General features: G+C 39.4%; 1 protein-coding gene across 2 annotated transcripts in view; it reads left to right on the forward strand.

The window, feature by feature from the left end:
* The window catches only part of Ppn (proteoglycan-like sulfated glycoprotein papilin), a 458,808-nt gene that overhangs the window by 361,999 nt on the left and 74,714 nt on the right, over positions 1–22,095 (forward strand). Inside the window, exon 3 of one of the 2 annotated variants that reach the window (XM_071598156.1) lies at positions 20,822–21,240. In XM_071598156.1, the coding sequence (XP_071454257.1) occupies positions 20,822–21,240 (419 nt within the window). The remainder of the gene's footprint in view (positions 1–20,821; positions 21,241–22,095) is intronic. The other variant, XM_071598157.1, reaches the window with a different exon arrangement.

Here is a 22,095-nt window from a genome sequence, read left to right on the forward strand (position 1 = left end):
CCGAGCAACATCAAGGGAAATGTGAAATAAAATGCATTTTATGCTGCAGTGTTAAATTTGCTTCATGATCGATTTTCACGTGATTGCATTCCCAGAGAGAAAGTAACCCTTATTTTCCCGATCAGCATTTTGTGCCAAAATTCATATTTTATATGTATCCTTTGACCTAAAAGTGCCATTTCATAATGCCATGATCTTAAGGCATGGAGAGACCATGAAAGTTTCCTCATTACAGTCGCCGCTCTAGAATATTGTTATGTGATATTATCTCTACGTTAAATATTCAGGTTATAATTAATACATTTGGATCTTTATAAGAGTCTTTCGGTATCTTTGTTTAAATTAATTACCTCAGGTGGAACAGTAATGCACATCGCGTATAAGGCATCTCCTACTCCTCTATCAGAGTCTTTCGTAAAATATTTTCCCTGACTTAGTTAATACGGCCAAGACGAATGTGATAAAAATGTAACCGCAAAGGTATCAAGGCCAATAGAGAGTCATATTCTTTTCAATGATCCTTCAATTATCCAAATATTTGAAAAATATTATCGAACTAATTTTAGCGGTGCTGTCATTTCCGTCATCACATAATAAGAACGGTGTTTAATGGTCGGAATACATCCGCTTCGCATGATGTATGTAGAGCTAACAGAGTCAAATCTCCTTCGAGTTGTTTTCATCAGCAGGATGGTTGTGATTGAGTTGTCCAACTCGCAGGCGTCAAAAGACCATCGCGACGAAGGGCTTGAAGTCCCTCGATTGAAGGCGTGAGTAGAGTGGGGGTGGAAATACAATGGGCGTGCCACGAGAATATAATGCTGACTCTTGTCGTGAACCGCGAGTTCTCCTTACCGCCGTTTTTTGCCTCCCATTTCGGTCTTCTCTGGGTGTGATTTGATTTCCTTCGAATTAGATGACCGGCTCTTCAAAGCGTAGGTAATAGTTAGAGCTCGATTGCATTTGAAGTTCTTACTCCCTATTCTTCATTACACCTGGGATTGCTCTTCATTTATTCTATGCACAAAACTCTACCTTAAAATGTGGGTCATTGTCGAATTTGTCTTGAAAAAATAAGTTTTTCCATTGTGCTATGATTGGGAAATATATTTTTTGAGTAAAAAATTCGTTTTAAGTTATAAGATATCTATGTTTTATTAGATAGAATATATTTCCAAAAGGTGAATGAACCCTAGAAGTGATAGGGGGAGGATGTTAGAGAAGCCCTAAATTTGAAGTAATTTACTGAGCTTAGCATTCGAGGATAGTTGAAAGAAATGTATGAATAAATAATGCCGAGGACGATGCGCAGAATGATGCATTTGAAAGTCGAAACTCTGAGGGAATCCCAGTTGCTGCTAATTAATACTTGATAACCTAAACAAAGGTGATTATTTACTCAGCATGTTAAATATTCTCGTAACGCTCAGCTTCAGCAGGCAACGGTGCACAGCTTAGCACATTCCTAAATAAAACATTCTTTTGAGATTCACTTAAGAAATATTTTTTCTTAGTCAGGTCAAACAATGAGATTCGGGCAGCTATTTAAATTTCCGTCTATTTGTTGAAAATATAGACGTAGTGCATTATACGAATCTGATATTGAAAAATCATATCCGTCATGGTGTATTAATATTATTTTATTATAATTCGTGCAAGAAAGGACTCGGCCAATGAAACATCTAGTACATTAAAACATACTTTATTTGGTATTCATAATAAATAGGTACGTTCTCATTTTTTCACAACAGTGATTAGCTTATCGCGAGAAAGGTCAAAATCATTTTTTTGAATCTTCAATATTGTCGTAATTTCAGTGGTTTATTAAACTCATTCTAACTGATTGTTAATTATTGATTGTGGCTTGTAATTTAATTTTAAAATAGAGATGTCAAAATGGTAGAGAAACAAATTAAATGGCCACATCAGATGTTTTTAAAATGGCAAGATAAAATCATCAAAGCGATATGTCCCGTTTCGATGCTTAAGGAATCGAATGCTGATAGATTTATTTGAAATGTTTTTCTAGTGCATCATTCATTCTGAATTGTTTTTATCTTAAAAGTGTAAATGTTTTTATTAGTGAACAATAACTTTGCATTACTTTGTTTTTTGATAGTTTACCGATACTTCAGCTCATTCCAAAGAAACTGCGGGAGATGCCGCAACAGTAACTTTTAACGGAGTCATCCGCTAATGTGCATTTTAATGCAACAATTTCAGAGCGTAAAAATCATTCGCCTTGACTGGGACTCGAACCCAGATCCCTCAATATCCGGTCGAGTGCTTTAGCCACTCGACCGGATATTGCATTAAAATGCACATTACTGTTACTGTTGCGGCATCTCCCGCAGTTTCTTTGGAATTTGTCAAAGGGAAAACACCATACGTGTTTAAAGTTGGCTTTAACCTCGTGGATAGTGGCGCCTCGCGCACGACTACGAATGCATGTGACATTGTATGTACGGTATTTCGTCATAACATCTAGTTCCTTTAAAAGCCCCAAAATTTCAGAGTTTAAGACGATGCCTCGGTAGCTTAAGTGGCTAAAGCACTCGACCGGATATTGAGGGATCTGGGTTCGAGTCCCAGTCAAGGCGAATGATTTTTACGCTCTGAAATTGTTGCATTAAAATGCACATTAGCGGATGACTCCGTTAAAAGTTACCATTGCGGCATCTCCCGCAGTTTCTTTGGAATTTGTCAAAGGGAAAACACCATACGTGTTTAAAGTTGGCTTTAACCTCGTGGATAGTGGCGCCTCGCGCACGACTACGAATGCATGTGACATTGTATGTACGGTATTTCGTCATAACATCTAGTTCCTTTAAAAGCCCCAAAATTTCAGAGTTTAAGAGGACGCCTCGGTAGCTTAAGTGGCTAAAGCACTCGACCGGATATTGAGGGATCTGGGTTCGAGTCCCAGTCAAGGCGAATGATTTTTACGCTCTGAAATTGTTGCATTAAAATGCACATTAGCGGATGACTCCGTTAAAAGTTACTGTTGCGGCATCTCCCGCAGTTTCTTTGGAATTTGTCAAAGGGAAAACACCATACGTGTTTAAAGTTGGCTTTAACCTCGTGGACAGTGGCGCCTCGCGCACGACTACGAATGCATGTGACATTGTATGTACGGTATTTCGTCATAACATCTAGTTCCTTTAAAAGCCCCAAAATTTCAGAGTTTAAGAGGACGCCTCGGTAGCTTAAGTGGCTAAAGCACTCGACCGGATATTGAGGGATCTGGGTTCGAGTCCCAGTCAAGGCGAATGATTTTTACGCTCTGAAATTGTTGCATTACTTCAGCTCATGTTAAATTTGTAATATTATAACTATAACTATGTAAAATAAGTTCAAATATTTGGTGTTTAACGTTAATCAAATATTCTTTATTTTCCTGCGTAAAAGAATAGACAGAAACAAAAACGATCGTAGAGGGGTTGGACGTGTTAGGAGAAGGGAGAAGGTTGTTGGCAGAAATTCAAAGGAGATAGGGAAAGCGGATGCAGTGCCCTTGGAGAGGCGAGAGGGGAGAATGTGGTAAAGGTGTTTGAGGCATTGAGAAGAATAGGCATTTGAACGAATGAAGAGAATCAGAATGTATTTGAAGTTGAAGAATGATTTACTGTAATGTAAGGTGTCAGTTGGGTGATCAGAATTACATACACACATACATGGATGGTACCATGCAAGCCACCGCTTGGTGTGGCAGGGGGTAATTACACGCGAGACTACTTTTGACCCAAAATATTATCACCCCATATCGCTGTTGGATATTGTTATTCGGATCTCTTATCTTTAGTGATAAAAATAAGATCTTTAATTTATCTGTTCTACCCTTAAAATCTCTAAATTATTTAAATATTAAAATTTATTTGCATGATATCTCATCATTTGGCATGTGGTGCAATGGGGCTAATAATACATTTTCAGTATCATCACTAAAGAGACATTCTTCCAATTTATGCAAGAGATTTAATCTATATTTTAACCTTCGCTTCATGAGTTATTTCCAGCATATACTTCCTCTATTAAATTTGATACGCTACTCGGCGTATCAGAAAAATGTTTTACGAATCTAGCTTCTCTACGCTGCGCGCGGTGTAATTCGGCAATCGATCCAAATTCACAAGAATCCCATGTACTAGCGGCATAATCTGAAAGAAGCTTAACCAGGGAAAAATCGGAATTGCTCTATGACGTTACAGTCGCATTTCCCCATTACTATTTGATAAATTCTAATTTTTAGTTAATTATTTCCCAGAATATCCACTCATTGTGTGAATGTTTTTCTGGCTCCACTAAGAACCTAGTAATCGATAGCTTATTAAATGGCAATAACACACATTCCACTATAGATGTCCTAGGACATAGCGTTTTTGCTCGCTGACATTAATTTAAAAAAATGCTTTAATTACCTTCGGTGGAATAATACTTGTACTCGGTAGATAAATCTTAATTAATGATTTTCGAAGGACTTTCGTCTTTGATAAAAAGATCCAGAGCAACGCAGATGTTAAAATACAGATATACAGATATTTAAGACGCAAAATAACCGGAATAAATGGCTCATATCGCCCATCATTTACAGAATGGCTGGAGAGCCAATTTTGACGCAACTCTGTCAACTGAGCTGCATAGCCCCTCTGCTCCTGCAATTTGATTATCATATCTGCCGGGACCTCCTCACACCATAGACTCCTAATCCAGTCTTAATAGGATATTTTCGCACCTCTGTGGCCTCAGAAAACCATGACATCATCGCCATTTTGAAACGAAGAGCTTAATTCACTGCTGACGGTCACAGCCTTCATCAAAAATGCCTGGGCGGCATATGAATGTCAAAATCTTTTCGGTGTATATCTAGGCTCGAGGGTGCACATAAAAGAGCGTCGTTGTGTGTGATTGCAATGCAAGTTACCGTATTTAGCATGCGTGTTAACAAAGGTTTCCGTCAGAAAAAAAATGTCAATTGCTATGCGTGGCATGTTCTGCTCAATATCATGTGTCGGCCATACTAATACCGTTGCGTTTACAGCCTCTGTTACTGCTTTGGTGTAGTGAGGTTTTGAGCATTCATCAGTTCGATAAGCGCCACTCGCAATGAGAATACGATACGTCAGTTTTATATTTAGCCTTAAGGATTGAGAGTACGTTTTGTTATGCAAGTGTCGTGTCAGAATCTCAAGTGAGTTTAAGGACCTGAAACCACAATGTCCAGCTCGTCGTACAATTTTTGGACGAGGTTCACATGGGAAAAATATTAAGACTCCTTAGTTCCTCCTTATGCGTTATGGTCATACCATTAAAATAGTATGGTTAAAAAGGCCTGGCATACTGATCATCGTTTTATCGAGCCCTATCGATGAACTTATGGCAACTCTCTTGCGACTATCAGTGTATACTTTAGGCGTTTATACTCACGCAGCAATCTCTATAGCCTAGCTGTGTGTATGACAGCTTAGCCTGGTTTTTAAGGATAGAGTATAGGCGATGAAAAGAAACTTTCAAAATGTGAGTATGAGTAAAGTACGTTGAATCGAGAGGAAGACAAGTATCACATGAGAATAAATGAAGTTGTTAGGTTTCAAAGAAGGCACAAAGAGTCCATATTGTGAAGTAATGAGATTCTGAAGTTTTCGACAGAAGGAAGGATGTTGAGCAAGCGGAGAAAAGGATGGAGGAGAATTGGATTTTTGAACGGAATGAAGGCCGATAGAAAGTATGTATGCAGGGCTAAAACAGAACATATTTGGGAAAAATACGCTGCGTATGCAATAATTGTTACGAGCCGTCGAAAGCCTACCTCTTATTGATAGACTACCTTGGATGATGAAGAAATAAAATTCGGTACTGTGTGATATATTATAAGACCAGAGAGAGAAAATACGCAACCACGTGTATAAGGGCGAGTCCTATAGATATCTTTATTTAAATCTCGGACATATCTGATGGGAATCGGGTCTCGAATTGCGTTTCCGTTGTATGTCGAGTTTCTCACGAACTGAAGTGGCAGATTTTTTACAACATCCTTGCTCGTGAAGGACTCGAACTCGTGACCCTTGGGTTATCATGCGTGCTCTTTACCCTCCAGTCTAGACTAGCAGTGCCAATGCCAATGATTGAAGCAACACTTTTAAGCCGGGACTTGAAACTTATAATTGACATTGAGGCACTTAGAAAATACTATGACTTATCTCAAGTTACTTTTTCGTTGTTTGGCCATAAATCGACGTATAAATAAAAACAGCTAAAAAGAGTTTTTTTTTTCATTTGTCAATCACTATTTTAATAGTGGGATACCTCTATTCTCGGGTGCTCTAAATATAGCATACTCTTGTGAGCAGTTTAGAAAATGTCAGCGAAAGGTCATATTTATAAGCATTATTATCATCAGCTACGTTTGGAAAAATTCCACCGTGTATAGTGTAAGCGAGCATATATAAGGGGGAGCTTCATTGTCTCTCAAGGTAATGAAACCATTAAACACGAAGCCTAAAGAGTTGACGACTAATGGTTAGCAATAATAACTCAGACATATTTTTATTTGTTGTAATTAAGCATATTCATCCTCTTCTTTTCCATTCATTGTCGTCAGAATCAAGGTCAGATGACATTACGAACCCCAGGCCATTAGAGCCCCCTTTTGGTTTTTCAAGACTTTAAAATATCGATTGTGTCATGAGCGGCGCGAAGCCTTCGTTTCTCCACGCAATTTCAATTTGCATCGCATTATTTAGGTCTCTTGATTCACTGAAAACAGCTGACGGAAGCCTTGCGCAATGTGCCATATTCCGAGCGTCCGAGAATAGAGGTATCCCATTATTCAAATGTTGATTAACCAATGACAAAAACTGTTAATTATTGCTGATGGGAAGCTACTAGGCGGGAAGTGAAGGAAATGAAGTGCACTAAAGTTCGAGGAGAACGACTGGGAATGTTGCCAGGGCATGGGGTTGATTATTCTTCGGGTGTACAAGGAATAAGAGGGTGGATAAAAGAAAGACGACGGAAGGCAATCGAATATGGGAGAGTAGTATGGAAAGGAATGTTATATGAGGGGGCAGGAACCTGTCATCTGATTGTACGTTAGCTTGCTCGTAAAGGAGAAATATTGAAAGGCATATGAGTGCTAACCTGAGACTTTCCGTATACATACATCAACAGAGTTTTTTTTTTGAGGATTTTCTTTTGTGAGCGTGGAGGAGAATGGAGAAGGTGAATTGGACGGAAAAAGAATGAAAGAAGTTATAGGGATGGTGGGAAGGTTGTTAGGAGATACCCAAAAACGAATGGAGACAAATCCCATGGCAGTACAAGCAGACCGCTGAAGACTGCGGAAGAGGGTAGAATGAGTAGGTGAGGAAATGAAGAGGCGTGTTGGACAAAATGATGGGAGGAATATTTGTAGTATTCATTAATATGAAATTTTAGGAATGTCTTATGCAGGCTCTAAAATATTTATTCAGTATTTTTTTTGGTGGAATTTACTAATATAAGATAAATTAGGCATTGGTATCAAGAACCTACTTTGATAAGTTGATTACTCTTATAAATGAGTGTTTTCTCGTTAGTATTCAAGATGCTTTTATAGCCTCTTAAATAAGGAATTATGACCTAAATATACAAGCTCGTATGGTTGCTTAACAACCAATCACTAATTTTATTAATGCCCTGTAGTCAAATCCACCATCATCTGGAAATTGTCACAGGAAATTAAAAACTAAGATTCAATATTTTACGACTGCGCCGTCAAACCACTTTGAATGGTGGCCCTAAGATTCACATAATTTTTCTCTTTTTCGCAATGTTTTTCACCCTTTATAGCAATTTACCACACACTGTGGAAGGATATCCATTTAATTTTTCCTTGGGTACCTACCCTGCGAAATTTAAATATCCTTATTTAATTTGTTTATTTTTTCTTTCCCGATTTGCCCACGTGAAGCGAGGGGTTCCTCAAGATCCTTTTCAGGAAGAACAAGACACAAACGTCATCAGCTTAGGTAACAAGAAGAGGAGAACTTCGAACGGGAGAGATATGCGTACTTTCTTTGAAATTATTCACGGAATCGGTCAGAGTGTTTAGCTATGTAGCCCTTATTCGTTGTTTTGTAAGCCTTATTGATAGAGATGATGGAAATTTAACACAAACAATTAGTGTCGGGGTAAGACAAGACGGTAGCGTAAACATCAAACTAGAATATCAAAGGTAAACAAATGGAAACATTTGGTTAGCTTCGAAAGAGGAATATTAGCTATGGAGCCAACAAAAAGAATGATGAGGGTAATCTTGGCAAAGGAAATATCCGATCAGGAGAGTCAATAAACAAGCTAAAAACACATGTTTAAATGTGAGGAAACACTTAGTTGAAATAAAACTGGAGTGTTTCTCCATAGTAGTCGAGCATGGATTGAAAGTCACAACGATAACGAAAGAAAACTCACCTCGGTAGGTTTCAAAACCTGCCTATTTTTCACGCGCAGATTTTACTGTTCAAAATAATTACTGAATTCAAGCCATAAGTGGCCTGTTTGATATTGTATTGGACAGGTGCACGCACTTTTTTCAAATAATAACTATTCGCTATTGCATTATATCGCTCAGTCGCCAGGAATACCACGACATTTAAAATTATTCACTCGGTTTTTCTTTAATGATCTTCAAGTACTTGCGCTTTGCGATTTCGAAATTCTAGTTGTGCCGCTCATTTCGATACCTCTATATGTCTAAATCTGAACCGATTAAAATAATAAGCCACTTTAAAATCATAGTTGCATCACATCAATCAAATCTTTAGGTAATGTTCGAGATGCTTGGGAGACTCGGTGGAGACTAGCGTACGCTATCGTGCAACACGCTTACTCGATGAATTCAATTTTTTTTATTTGTTAAAATTGTCTGTTAAGGTAAGTCTTCCCGCCACGGCGTTCCGGATTATTCTAAAATTTCCGTTGCAGGCGTCAAAATAATTATTCAATCCCTCCCGCATCCCCGAGGATGAGGAACGGGAGGAATTGCCGTGAATAAGGCTCTCCTCTCGAGATTCTGAGAGGACGTGGGTGTGTGTGGAAGAGCGAGCTGTCATACAGCCAAAAGAAAGATGTTACAGTGAGTTTGAGTGGAAGTAAGAGAGAGAGAGAGAGAGGGGGGGGGGAAGCGGAGAGGAGCGCGTGGGCCGCGCGGGAAGAGGGAATGAGTCGGATCCAGCCACGGCGGCGTGATTTAATATTCCGGTCCGGAGAGTGAGGGCCCTTCTCTCCGAGGACCATCGGATATTCATGGGGGAAGGTCGACGAGGAAACAAAGCGAAGAAATAGACGGGGAATGGGTATTCGCTCGCTCCCAGAGGGGTGGCAGCGAACACTTCCAAGGGGAGGAAGAAGTCCGGCCATCATCATCTCTCTCTCTCTTTGCCTCTCCTTGGGAGGGAAAACTTCCTTGCAAAATTGAAGGAGTGGTCGCGGACAAGATAATAAATATATCGTCTCTCGAAACGTGTTCTTTTCTCACCTCCCCACCTCCACAAACTCCCAAAAAATCCGCGCTCTTTCTCTCTCCCTCAAGCCATTACCTAATTTATTTTTTCTCCGTTTTGGAATGACCAAAGCTTGGTTCTCGCGGAGGGAGTTGTTCCCCTTCACCTGAAGAGTATCCTTCTGAAGGTTGTCTTCCGTCCATAACACACCGCTGCGTAGTCTGATCGACTTGAGATAGATTGAGATTACCGTGAAATCTCAGAGTCATATTTCACGCCAATGCCGCGTAAGAAATCGCCAAACACGAGCAGAGGTTAGACTTGATCTCACTACTAAGCTACTCATGTACATAGCAAGTCAAACGACGTCAAAAAATCACTTTTTTAGGGTTTTGAAGTGAAGCTTGGCGGGCCCATAGGTCTTCGTCCAGATTTGATCTCGGTACCTTTCGGTCTATAGCAGTACTTGAGTACTTCACTTACATGCATGCGTGAATAAATGGTACCCTGTAAGTCAACGCTAGCGTGTGTGGCAGTGGATCTTTACACATCAGACTACTTTTGGCACAAAATACATTTATCCTCTAGCGCGGTCGGATAATGTTATTCTGATCCCTTATTGTTCGTGAGAAAAATGAAATCTTAAATCGGTCTGTTCTTAATCTTAAACTTAATCTTTCTAATGTTACTGATATGATCTCACCGACGGTAGTACGATGGGGCTAATAATTCATTTTCAACATCATTGCAAAAGAGATCTCTTTCTCATTTTTGCAAGAGATTAATTCCGTAATTTAACCTTCGCTCCGTGAGTAATTCCCCTCCTAGCTCCTCTAATAATTTTGATATCCTTATCAGTTTATCATAGCAATCCAACTTCATTAGGATCCCATATGCTAGTAGAATAATCTAGATGTGACCTAACCAGCGAAATAAATCATTGTTCATAAGCCTATTCACTTCAGGCAGTATGGACTGTCTTTGGTCTCATTAAGTACCCACTTGATTCGTGGCACGTCCATGGAATTGGTTCAACTGCGCCTTCATGGGATTTTTTTAATTCTCTACCAAAAATTTGGGCGCCCAGGGCATACTAATAATGTATAGATACCACCAGTTGTGAAATAAGCTATCATAAATGTGATAGAGCTCACAAAAATCATTCGTGAATCGTGAAATATTACGGTCATATACTCCACGTTTATCGCAAGTATCATTTAGAGCGGTGATAGCATTGAGGTTGGAGAAATGGGTTTGGCCGGGCATTCACTGGGACTACATTAATTTATTTCATTTCTTGAAATAAAATGAGTGTCTCTATGGCCTTTTTTATTCTTTCGTTGCTCGAGGTAATGCTTCGTTTCGCTTTCCATGACTGTTATGGAGGTTTTGTATTGATTTGGAGAAAATAATTCGCATTTTCTCCTGTGGTATTTTCTCTGGCCATTGCCGTAAAACTTGGGTATGTCACATGAAATTTTCCACGCTTTTTGATTCAAGTATAACGAAATCATGACTATCATATTTAAAAAAATTATGCGACTATGATTATGAGACTAACTCTTTTCATCAGTGAACTGGATTTATTTTCAATAAAAATGTAATATATGCGATCCTTAAATACATGGTGTCATTTAAAAATGCGTTTCATCAATTCTTTGGTAAACAAAAGGGTGGTCTTGTAAAGTCACATTGTTTTATGTTTTTTATTTCAAACTTTTTACCTCTGGTTCTCGTGTTACCTCTGAGAGAAGATGGGAGTCATTATTGTTGACTGGGAAATGTTATTCTCTGACTGCCGTTCTTCGTTTCTTGAATTGGGAATATCATTCCCCTGCCTCTCTCGGTTGACCTTCAGCGCCTGTCTCATAACTCTCCCTCTTTACGTTCCAATGGAAAGTGGAGAGCAACACTGGATTGACCACACCGAATTCTCAAGAGCCATGTCTGCGAAGGTTTGGGTCGCTTTTAAGGAAAGCTTTCCAATCGCAACCTTTTGCTAAATGATTATCCGGGTGCTGTCTCGATGGGAAAAACTAGAGGATTTCAGTCATCAACAGTTAATCTTCTAATATCATCTAATAAATATAATTATCGTCAAATGGCCTCACCGAGAAGTTGGTCACTATTGTGAAATTGAAATCACTGGCTAACAGCCTGTTTTACGTCTTCAACGAATTCCGTACGATTCATCAACACTCTTTAAATTTGATTTCTCTTACGAATCTTAGGCTATTTAAATTTAAATTGACGAAATTAAATCCATAATGTCGCTCATATCGTCATGATGACTTTACCCAATGATCTACGAGGGTCATCCGGAAAGTAGTACCCGTTCGTGCCGCATGAAGTGCTGACGACGCGAGTAGCCGCTGGACGAGGTCAGATAGCTTCAGTGGCTTGTCTGCCTTCTCTGAGCCAAGTTGCGTGACGCTAGCATTGCCTGTGTTGTTTCTGTGATTGTTTACAATGTTTAAAAAAATTGAGAACGCCGCCAGTTTTGAAGTGAGGGCAGTGATTAAATTCCTCAATGCAAGAAACGTTCGCCCATGTGATATTCATCGCCAATTAAAGGAGGTGTATGGAGACAATGTAATGGACGAGTCGTCTGTTCGGCGGTGGTGTCGCAACTTCAACATGGGGAGGGGGAACACACACGACGATGAGCGTTCGGAGAGACCGTCTGTCATTACAGACCAACTGGTGAGCTCAGTTGACGAATTCGTGAGGAACGATCGGCGCGTCACAATTGATGACATCTGTGAGCATTTTCCCAATGTTTCTCGAACAATTGTTCATGAAATTGTTAAACACCATCTGCATTATGCAAAAATTTGTGCAAGATGGGTCCCTCGCGTATCTCAATGAGCTGGCGGCGAAGGACTATGCAGCAGGAATACAGAAACTTGTCACACGTTATGACAAATGCCTTAATTTGCTTGGAGATTATGTTGAGAAGTAGTTTAAAGTACCCTCTTTCAAATAAAATTTTTTATGTTTGTTAATATTTACTTTTGTGTCTTTATTTCACGAACGGGTACTACTTTCCGGATGACCCTCGTAATACTGCCTTGAATTTTCTGAGAACTGGGATAGCGCATTGATAATATCTTCCGTGGTAGAGGTTATCGCTCGCATTTCCTTATTGCGCATGGTCATTTTGGTATGTATTTCATATTCCGACCGATATTTATCTGCCCTATCTACAGTGATTCTTTTGAAACTCAGTGTATAATATCGTCATTCGAGTTCACATGAGAAAAAGGCATACAGGTAATGTAAAAATGTAGGTCATTTTTCAGTGGTAACATAAGTTACCCAAGCACTACCTGATTTGCTCTCTTGATCCATACTATTTACCCCAATCCGAAAAAGAGGTAGAAAGTTAAAGAAACAAATGCTTCATAAGTTTCTGACCGTGGAGCAGGCGATGTTGAAACGCGCCCATATCATATGTGCGAGAGAATATAGTCAGGTGAACATAGCATTTTATTGTTACTTCATTTTATGTCAGTAATGTGTCATTTTGCGAAATGATGCAGTTAAATTTATCATATTCATATATGTTGAAGTAAAGAAAAGATTGAAGAAACATTTGATATGAATCGTAGGATTGTGCGGCTCGGAAATCTGGCCGCTGAGGTCAGAGAATAAGCGTGGACGGGAAAATTTTGCGATATTGTTTGGAGAATGCGAACCGTGAAGCGAAGGAAAAAATTCACGACGAAGTACACATATAATACACGGTTATTGGGAGAATTGCAATTGAGACAGAAAACAATGTGTGCGGGCCATATTAAGTGGCAGTGGAAAGGAATATTGAAGACGGATAAAGAGGGTAGGATGTTGTATTAGTAGTAGACGAGGTAGGGTGGGAGGCAGGAAGAACTTGTTCACAGAATTGAAGAGTCTATTACAATGCAGGCTTGAGAGTATTTTGTGTCGCGTTGGGCAGGGCTTATAAACGTAACAGTGCCTATTCAATGAGTTCATTTAAAACAACCTTGACGGGTAGATTAATCTAATCCATGCCAAACGAATACCAACAATGCACTAATGCACAAAATTGTGTACAAATCCCCATTAGCTACAGCATAATAACCACAGATAAGGGGTTACCACTCCACTGCTTGGATATTTGATGGTATTGGGTACTAGAAATACATGCAGCTTGGCTGGAGGTCGGCTGGACCGTGGAGGACTTGACAGTGAAATAGTCGGTGTCATGGATGAAGTTTAATTGCCAAGTTTCCTTTATCCGACATTCTTCATCGGCAAGAATCAGAAGGACAATTAGAGAGTAAAGAGTTTTCAAAGTTCGTCTCGCGGGGCATCCCGAAGTAAGACCGGTTCGGACGGAGAGAAACGAAGCGAGTAAATTGTTTCTCTCGCGGGGAATTGCCACGCCCGTCTTTTTTTTCGGTAAAGGGGAGAGGGGGAGGGGGTTGAGACAGAGACGAGTGGGCACAAGGGAGAAGGGCGGTGAGAGTCTTAGAGAGAGCGAGAGAGAGAGAGAGGGACTAGAATTGCCTTTTACGACCCTCGGCTATGACCTGTGAGAGAGAGAGAGGGGAGAGTGTCCCGACAAGGAGTAGTCACAACTCTGAACGGTGACCTCATATTTATAAAGGGGCTTGCATGTATGTGCTGTAACTTCATGTGCGTCGGCCGGCGTGTGAAACGGAGGGTATGATGGGGGAGAGGGTGGGAGTGGGAACGGAGGCACACAACGGCATTGACGCGGACGAATTCCTTTCCCCACCCCCGGGGCTGTTTTGAGGAGGACGCATAAATCGCTTCGTTTAGATGCCGACTCTCCTCGCTTGGCCCTCTAGTTCCTCCCCCTCTCTCCGCGAAAGGGATTGGCCCCGCCGAAATACCCTTTCAGGGGGGCAGGGGGAGGCGTTAATTGATAGGGCGCGAACCGTGATATTTCACCATCGTCGTCAAACTAAGTAAATAAGGGGATAACTATACGTATTAAGAACTAATTTTCAACACACGGACATATGTAAACTATAGTTTGGCATTGATTTGTATCCTTAACGAATTTGGCCGGCTTGTCAAACCTTTAAAACCTCCTCAGAAACGCAGTCTCCAGTTTGAAAATACATCTATTTAATCGCAATTTATGAATAAACTTTCAGGAATGCTGGAAGTGCGGTATCGGTGATATTATAAATATTTTACCGTAATTTTTATTAACGATGAATCATGTTTAGATTGATGTGAAAAAGTCAATGTAAAGAGCATTTATATCCCTGTAATCACACTTAGGTCAGCCGTGCGTGTAATATTTATCAATTTGTCATATTCCATTGCTGTTTTTCCAAAAAATTGTGTTACCCTTACCGTTCTCTGATGGCAATTATCAGTAACTCTGGAAGTCCGTCATAGAATTTTGTTTAATTTAAAAATAAAAGTTTCACTTCGTACACACATGGAAAAGTTTTAATACCTTGCCAATAATTTCACGCGATCGGTTTTAATAATTGCTTTGAAAGTGAACTTTGTCAGCACCTTAGCAAAATTTAAATTGATCCTCATCTCAATTAACAAAAGTTTAAGTAAGAGATACCTTGAACCACGTCAGTGTCGTAGGTCAAGTCACAAGAAATCGTTGGGTGAGATTTATCGCCTGAATTAAGGGCCTGAGAAAATCTCATTAGTTCGTTAACTATTGCAGTGAAAGAAAGGAAAGAGTTACAAATCCTTGTAAAAGTTGGGATAGTTCCGAGGCACAAAGATAGCATGAACGACTAACGCCTCCATTCATACGCAAATTGTAAATCTTATGAGTTAAATGTTGATGCAGAATTAATTTAACCCCACATTACGATTATAAAATGAAAACAACTATAGATACATATGTAAAACTCTCCCTTTAATATTTCGGTGTTCCCAGTCACCTTCATCATACTATGTGATGTAACTATATATATATATATATATATATATATATATATATATATATATATATATATATATATATATATATATGTGTGTGTGTGTGTGTGTGTGTGTGTGTGTGTGTGTGTATGGTAGGGTCGCGGTAGTCCAGGGGGTAGAGCGTTGACCGGAGGGTCCCGGGTTCGATGCCCGGGCGAGGCACTCTGGGAACCTGCAGCTCCACCCGAGCTATGTGATTTTTCGGGTACCAGATCTTCCTGGGAAACCATAACCGGCACAGGGAAAGGAATTCGCGCGAATTTGTGTGAATTTCACACGCCGTATAGGGCTTAGTACTGGGTGAACTCTACCATCACCTACTAAACCTTTGTTGTTTACTGTGTTTATGGTTTATATATACCATAAACGGTTATAGTAAATATATATATAGTAAATAAATATAAATAGTCATAAAACGGATTATAGTAAATATATATATTAAATGATAGCACAAAATATTCAGGAAGTGTAAAATGTTATCGCAACGGCCAACCTATGAATGTCGTTTTGCATGCACTCTGTGAAGGGAAAATTTTCTATTTTTCGCTTGGCTTTAAATTTATTGCAAGCGTATTCATTACCTTACAGTTTTCGATGACGCCGTTTAAATTAATTAGAGCGTATTCCTGTTTGTGATGAGGAAAATGCAGCATAAATTACTTTTTTAATCGTCTTTTTTTTCTATTTAAATTTAGTGAACGCCAAATTAATTTAGAAACAGAGTATGCTTTGTGAATGCACTTTAATAGGCTTCATTGTACAATTTAGGTTTCATTGCGGTTTCTAGGGTCCGGATGTAGAATCAAGGAGCATGGAAGCCTCTTCGAAAACAAAAATCCGACTTGCATGCTTGCCTAAAACTTTAATTGAGCAAGACCACTCCATTACTGTCGTCCCAGAAATATTCCACTCAGTTTATCAAAAAAGAAATTTAAAAAATGCCAAAATATATTACGCCGCAACGAAAACATGGCTGTGGTGTAATACGTATTATTTTGAGATTGCGTATTACGTTAATTTTATCACGAGACTCCTCGAGTGACCCCAAAAACCATTTTATAGTTAAATTAAACGTTAGCTCTCCACTCTTTCGAAATATTTCTTATGCCATCTCACTTTACACTCCATCATCTATTTTTTGGTTTCAATAATTTCTCATTTTTCCTCGACTTCTTCTCTCTCTTACTTTGCTTCCGTTTCTTACGAATTCATCGTGTCTTGCGCAGTTTATTGTAAAAATATTAGGGTAAATCTAAATTATGTTCACACATCATTTAGTCCTAACGATCCGTCTTATGCCTCAACGATTTGCAACGATGGATGGGTTGTATTACAGGCAACATCCTTCAATATGTTTAGTTCAATACCAATTGAATATTACAAGGTATTCTTTTTTATGTTAAAATGCTCATTAAGTTATGCGTAGAACTCAGCAGGGGGTAAATGTCAAAGGTATCATATAGGGAAGAGGCATGAAAAGTTATGATTTGTATTTTACCATTCGTCATTTTATTGTTTATTGAGTTTGTATTGTTCTCTTATTTACCCTAACTTTTTTTAAATTATTGAATAAAAAAACTGAAAAAAATACTCCTTGTCCTATCTCCCGGATGTGGAATTATTATGATAATTTGAACCAATCTAGCGCCTCTAACAAGTATCACCAACGCGCGATTGGTTATATAAATACTTTCCGTAACCTTGTGGAATGGCCTAATATATATCTCCGGTATCGAAGCACTTAGTAATTTTCAACGCAGTTTTCATTTTTCCGTTCGATTTTGACGTCAAAACGTCATTGTTGAGATACAACTGGGGCTATGGTATTATGCTTAGGAGATTGTGCTCTCTTTCCACTGAAGGACGAGAAATGAATAATCGAATGGCTGTTTCCCGTTTTTTTTCCTGCTTCCGTTTGAGCAACGGATAAGGAAAGCCCACCCCTCCCCCACCCGCACACACCCACTATAAAAAGTCGCCCCCTCCGCCGCTAAAACACGCTAAATTTTTTTACAGCCTGCACTCAAATGCATCCCATTGCATATCCTGTCTGCTAGTTGAACGCGAGACTGATAGAGGGCGCCAAAGGTTTTGGGCGCCGCGCATGCGTGTCTTCGTGAGGGAGAAAAAAAGCTTAAAAGGGAGAATGGGAAGTTAATTGATTGCCGTCACTACAGCCCGCCGCCGTTTATTCACATACGTTTTTTTTCGCGTATTTTTTTCCGTCGGTGAATTGGACCAAAAAAAGCACGCCTCTCGCTTGAGTTTACGTACTGCCCTTCCCCGTCATAACGACTAGCGCTATTTTTAATATCGTCGAGAGAGACGCCGAGTCTTCGCCGAGTGTTAAAAATACGATTGTGATGCCTTCCGAGGTCTCCATGATTGCTCATTAGTCCGATGGCAGGTGAGCTAAAGCTTCGTCCCGCGTACCGTTGATGGAAAATAAAAATAAGCGCCAGCTGGGGAGGATTTAATCTACGCTCTTCGTCTTGCCTCCGTAAGAACCTTCAAACTTTCTCTTCCGCGCCTCGAGAGAACCGGAAGGTACGTGTTAAGTTTTGCTTCCCAGTTGACAAAGAAGCAAAGATAATTTTTTGGGGGTCAACGCATTGGGATCATGAAAAGAATAAATTTGTCTCTTCTTGCCTGGGATGTTATGTTCTTCTTCAGTGCTGTCACTCTCTCGGACGCAACTTAACCCTTGAATGGAGTGTCATCGTAGCGATGGCCTCGGAGGAATAAATTCTGATTGATGAATCGTGGTTTACGGAATAAAACCGCGGGAGGGTGAGAAAATTTTCAATTAGTTGAAGCCGACGAAAATACTTTTCTTCCGCGAATACGGCCAGATAAACAACGCCAGCAGGCCACCCTTTCGCTGACTCGCGTACCCACTTATGCACCGGAAAAATCTTACTCAAATGTTTTTATGTTAAAATATTCTTGATAAAGATATATTGTTGTGTTTTCCTGCTAGAACTCCATTGTGCAGACACAAATTCCGAACTATGGCATTTATTGAAGTGAAATGGTTTTTTTATTTTTTATATTCTAGAAAGTTTGTACCCCCTACTTGACATCTATTTAACATGCATAAATAACAAATTCATAGAATTCAAATCCCTTATTCATACGTGTACACATATCCTGTTCTGGTATACGTTTTTGATAGCCTTGAGGACCGATTCTGTTATTCTGAATGTATTTTAATTTTATTTCATTAATTATTCAACTTTTTTAAGTTTCTAATTACTGTGTAGGGAACCATTATTTCCATGGATGTATCGCTCATTAGTTGATTCGGAAGTATTTGCTCAGTTCTTTGAAACAGCCATTGCAATTTCCATTGATAATAAATGCTTCAGAGTTAAATTCATACATATATATTTAAATGAGTAACATGTATTTTGTGTTTAGAGGAAGATATATTCGTGAAGTTTTCATTTACGTTTTCTACTCTGACTTGAAATATTTGGGAAGGCAAAAAATACTTGCACAATACTTCATTAAAATGGTATGTCAGAGGGCTTTTTAGAGCGTTTTGCTACTCTTATCGATAATGATTTCCCATCCATCCCAATTCACTAACAAAAAATGTGAAAATATGTAAAAATCAAGGAATAAATTACTTTGGAAAGTTGCTGAAGAATCTGCCACAGTGAATTCTGCTCCTTTCTTAATAGAATCATAAAAGAGGAGATGCTATACTATATATAAGCAGAAAGTAAATGAGTGAATAAGACAAGCGGGTATCCATTAGTGCACTTTGGCCGTAATGGCATTTTGTTGGCGGTGAGCATACTCCTTTCGCCCTGAGTGTTATGGTTATATGTGATCCGTTTTCATTGCGTCTTGTCTAATTGACAGTTACGCACCCACACAACGCTGAAGTTAATTGCTCGGAACCGTAAGGGAAAGATATGTGATGCAGGGATCGTTAAAGTCTAATATTACTCCAACTTTTTTGTCCCGTTGCATGACCGCCAGTGTATTTTGAGCCAAAGTGACGCCAGATGTCGCCTGCCTCTGTATTCCTTATCCGTGGCTATTCTTTCACGAATGAATCATCCTCCTTTGTCCCTCAGGCGGTCGTCTGCCGCCACTTCTTGGCGGATGCCGAGACACAACAAACTTGAACCCTTTGACCAACTTGTTGTGGGGTGAAAACTAGCTTTCAAATTTGGTAGGAGGGAAGCTAGTCGTTTAGAGACACTCTTGGCACTCAATTAGCTCATTTCTCGGCATCACAATAGTCCACTTGCTCGTGAAACCCTCGTCGCAGACGTAAGAGCTTCGTTGGAAGGTTCTCGGTAGCTCTGAAAGCCAAATTTTATAGACGAAATTCCTAATTGTTAACACTTTTACCATTGTTACCTTTTACCATAATTAGTTTGAATAGTTTAGTGTGTATTCGGACGTTTATAATGTCTGGTTTTTCATTGTTTCTTTTAAAAAACACCATTGTTTTTCCCACACTCTCTAAGTATACATTGATTCCTAATTTACTTTCTTAAATGGAAAATTTCATGGTGAATTTTATCATCTTTCTTGAAAAAAGTAAATATTTTATGGGAAAGAATGAAGTATCAACTCTAATCATTTTTATGTAAGCATATACATACATGTAGTTTATTTGTGGAAAGAATCAAAGCTGAAAAGTTGTCTTCAAACTTTATGATACTGAAAATTATGATTTTTTTCAAATTTTCCGCATTTTGAACCTTATCGTTTCTGGTGAGACGCATGTAAAAATTTCCTAAATTTGAAAATACACATCTTGCGTGACTGCAAACTATAGTATTAATTCCAATTTTGATTGTTCATTGGGGGCAGACAAGGAGATTTGAAAATTTTTGGTTTGTAAGCCAAAGGGCGGCACCTCAACTCTGCGCCACACATGCTTCATGATTCCTTGTTTAACATAAATTCAACCATCGATTTGTGAATTTAACGCATGAAAATTTATTCATATAAATAATGAATGGATGCGAAACATATGAGTGACAATGAACTGCTGACGATTTTTGGCAGAGGGCATTATGTTGAATAGACGAGGTACACGTAGAAGCGTGAAAAGAATAGACATGTTGTCCGGAACAAAGGGATACTGTAAGTATGTTTACTTGAAGGTTTGCTTATTATAAAACAGGTTCAGAGTATTTATTTTGCAATGCATTAAGTGAGGCTTATAAAGTGATATGTATGGTACGTATATTACTATACTTATTGAATTTTCCATATCTTGAGAGATATGGAAAATTCTTCTTCCATGCTAAAGTCAAAAACCTACACGAACTGGCAGATTATTACTTTTAATAAAAATCTCAAGGGATCGAAACCTGGGTAATTCAATAAACTTTGTTTCTTTCTTCCCACCCCCATTGGTGAAGCAGGAGGAGAATGTACCGTCGGTGACTCCGGGCCCGGGGGGCGGCGGCCCCATCTTTCAGCTGGAGTCAGCGCAGGCCGAGGCTCTGGAGGCCGAGGCAGAGGAGGCAGAGATTCACCCGATCCGACACCATCATGGCATCCGGAGGAACGAAACGCGGCGCCGGCGCAGGCAACACGACCACCAAGCCCTGGAGTCGTACCTGCAGAGCGAGGCGATGGAGGCTCTCCACTATTACCGCCGACCGCAGCGGCGGCACCTCGCCGACAATCCACCGAGGAGGTTCTACGTCGCTGGCTCGGAGAACAAGGACGGTTCCGGGGACACAGGGCCCTGGGGTCCATGGTCGGAGCCCAGCGAGTGCTCGCGGTCCTGCGGCGGTGGAATCGCCTACCAGACGAGGAGCTGCCTCGAGTTGAGGTAGGTGGAGATGGCAGAGTGTCTGGGGCAGAGAGCGTTCGATTTCTCTCGCAAAGAGCGATAATAGGCATTGATATCAAAACAGTCGATTACCATGGTACATATATGAACCTACGAACATTAAATTGAGGAGTAAAGTATGTGGAATTGAAGATGGGCTTATTTTAATGTTGGATGTCCCACTTCCTCTTCATTTGTTACTTTACATTCATTAGATAATAAATGTGAGGTAAATACTCCGACCATTTTGTCTGTCTTCCATGTCTTTTAAGTGTAATTCGAGCATTAATTATGCCAGGCGAATGCGCATTAGGAGTCGTGCCGATTGATAAACACTAGAGAAAAAATAATTCAGAAATAAATCTAGTTATTTTACGTATTTTTCATTTAAAAATTTCCCCTTGCATTTGTTTAAAAAGTTGATTGATGAAAGTTGTGCAAAATAAATGTTTATGTTAAAAAAATCTTAAATGCGCATCAGGAGTCGTGCCAATTGATAAACCCTCAAGAAAAAAAATATTCAGAAAGGAATCTAGTTATTTTACGTATTTTTCATTTAAAAATTTCCCCTTGCATTTGTTTAAAAAGTTGGTTTATGAAAGTTGTACAAAATAAATGCTTATGTTAAAAAAATCTTTTTTATTGATAGCTATCTCCGCAGCTTGTTTAATCATATTTCATAACATTCGCTAATTGGTTGCAGAAAACGAAATAAACTCGTACTTAATTGATTAGCAATTCTCTCTTTCTATCTCTTATTTTAATGAGAGGATTAAACCAATCGTGTATCGTAAGAATAACCTGACTTCGAAACACTACTGAAAACAACGTGAATATGCATCTAGAAGTGAATAG

This window comes from Hetaerina americana, unplaced genomic scaffold (assembly GCF_022747635.1).
Source record: "Hetaerina americana unplaced genomic scaffold, ioHetAmer1.1.p SCAF_9, whole genome shotgun sequence".
Lineage (NCBI taxonomy): Eukaryota > Metazoa > Arthropoda > Insecta > Odonata > Calopterygidae > Hetaerina > Hetaerina americana.